At 56.0% G+C, this 2,103-nt stretch overlaps 1 protein-coding gene across 1 annotated transcript in view; it reads right to left on the reverse strand.

Annotated features, from left to right (window-relative positions):
- Positions 1 to 2,103, reverse strand: part of GRID2IP (glutamate receptor, ionotropic, delta 2 (Grid2) interacting protein) — a 42,011-nt gene that overhangs the window by 7,837 nt on the left and 32,071 nt on the right. Inside the window, exon 16 of the mRNA XM_009329963.1 lies at positions 768 to 855. Coding sequence (XP_009328238.1) covers positions 768 to 855 — 88 coding nt within the window. The remainder of the gene's footprint in view (positions 1 to 767; positions 856 to 2,103) is intronic.

Here is a 2,103-nt window from a genome sequence, read left to right on the forward strand (position 1 = left end):
AACCCCGGTGGGTTGGAGAGCCCGGTCGGTGCGTCTGCAGGAGACCCCAATTCAAGAGCAGTGGGAAGGCTGCACTGGCAGGTAGCTACAGACCCCATATGTCGGTTTTGGGGAGAACTAATTTACTATATACGTAAAAAGAAAAGTGTTGCTTGTAATGCTCTCTACGGACAGAGAAGTGTTTTCACGGCTTTTTCAGGGCTGAGTTCTCAAAGCAACAGAGCTGCAATCCTAATTTGCAGCCGTTACTGCTACTGCAGCACAGCCCGGTGCCCGTGCATGCCGACGGCCCAGCTGACCATCCGTACTGCACAGAGCGTAGCAAGCAGAGGCTGTGCACAAATCGTTATAAAACGTGGTGCAGCTTTGAGCTTTTGTTGTGTTGCAGACCAGGCCCCTCGTGGCACTGCAGAGCGGTGCTGGCACACCAGTGTTCCCCGCGGTATGGGGGTGGCCGGGCAGGCGCTATGAGAGCCGGGAAGCAGCACTGAGCGCAACGGGGAGCGAAACCCTCCAGCTGAGTTTCGCTGCCCGGATCGACTGAAATGCGGAGAGAAAACAGATAACAGCAGTGAAGAAAATTAAGGGAGATGGTGAAACAATCTCCACCTTAATGATCTGCTGTGCCACCAGCCACAAAATTCTGAGTATGAATGAATTCTGTGGTGCGGACCAGGCATTGCCTTGCTGCCCACCGAGCCCCAGTTCCTCCCAGCGCCCCAGTCTCCGGCCGGTACCAGGACCTGCTCTGGGGTTCAGGTACTTACTCGTAGGCTTCTGCGTCCCGAAGTGCAGCTCCAGGTCAAGGTATTTGACCATATCACTCAGCTTGTCGTAATCCGAGTCTTCCCCAAGCTGCAGGAGGAGGAAGAGTCAGGAGCCATGCCGGCGCAGGGGACAGCCCAACACTGCCCGCCTCCGCTGGGCCACCTTCCCTCCGCCCCACACTAAACTCTGTGTCCCTAGAAGAAACCACGACAGGTTGATGGCACTGTCCTGTAACGGGAGACTCAGCCATCATAGACCCTGCGCAGAAGCCAGAGCCTGGTGAACCGTTCACCTTTGTGGAGGCAGTTTCTACACCAGGCACTAAGCCAGTCTGGTGGGACCCGTTCTCATTTCAGAAGAAAGGAAGAAACCCGGAGATTCACCCCGTCGGCATTTCCTTGCACCCTGCAGCTGGTGGCACTGCCCTGCGGAGTCGTTTAGCTTCTGACACAGCTGGAATCCTACAGAGCACTACTGCTCTTCACTTGCTACTTGGGCACGTTGCTTTACTGACGGACAAAGTGGGAATTCCAGAAACTTCGGGAATTTTTTGCATACAAAAAAATCACTGGGAAGAACCGTCTTGTTCTCCGGAGTGCCGGGCAGAGGGACCTGCAGGATTTCAAGTGCTTGCTACGTGGTGGGAGCCTGCGGGACTGGAAGATGATCCCACAGCTCCCCTCTAGCTGCTCAGGGCACGGAGAGTATGGCACATCTGAACACATTCATCACCATGAGAGACGGGGAGGCTGGAAGTTAAACTCCAGGGAGGATTATCACATCTAGCCTCACTCCTTGCCTCTGCTCTCCCCCTCTGGTGTCCTCCCCTGCCTCGGTGCTCTCCCCATCACTCTGCTTTCAACCATCCGCACGGTTTCCCACTGATAAAACCTCCTACAGCTGCAGAACGTGTCTGAAGGCAGCTCCTGCCTATGTCAACCCACAGAGAGCAGGAAAGCAAGCGTTCCCCGGGACGCTGCAGGAAAAAAAAACGCATTTCAGGTGCTTTCCAGAGCCTCTTCTCATCCCGGCAGTTTTGGTCCATACAATTAAAAGGATGAAAAGAAATATGAGGCTTTCTGAAACGTGGCATCTTCGTTACCTTGGCCAAGGTATTGAATGTGTGGCCCAACAAGAGGTTAGGACGCAATGCTCCGGGGAGGGGACAGCCCCCCCAGCGCTCTGGGCGGGGAGGACGGCAATGCCCGTGGATGCTCCCACCGACCTGCACAGGCAACCGCTCCCCAGACCGTGGTTTGGACCCTCTCCCCGCTCCCCGCGCCCCGCGCCCGGGCTGTACCTGACCCCAGATGGTCCCTTCTGGGGTCTCCACCT

The sequence above is a fragment of the Pygoscelis adeliae genome, unplaced genomic scaffold (genome assembly GCF_000699105.1).
Source record: "Pygoscelis adeliae isolate BGI_AS28 unplaced genomic scaffold, ASM69910v1 Scaffold508, whole genome shotgun sequence".
Classification (NCBI taxonomy): Eukaryota; Metazoa; Chordata; class Aves; order Sphenisciformes; family Spheniscidae; genus Pygoscelis; species Pygoscelis adeliae.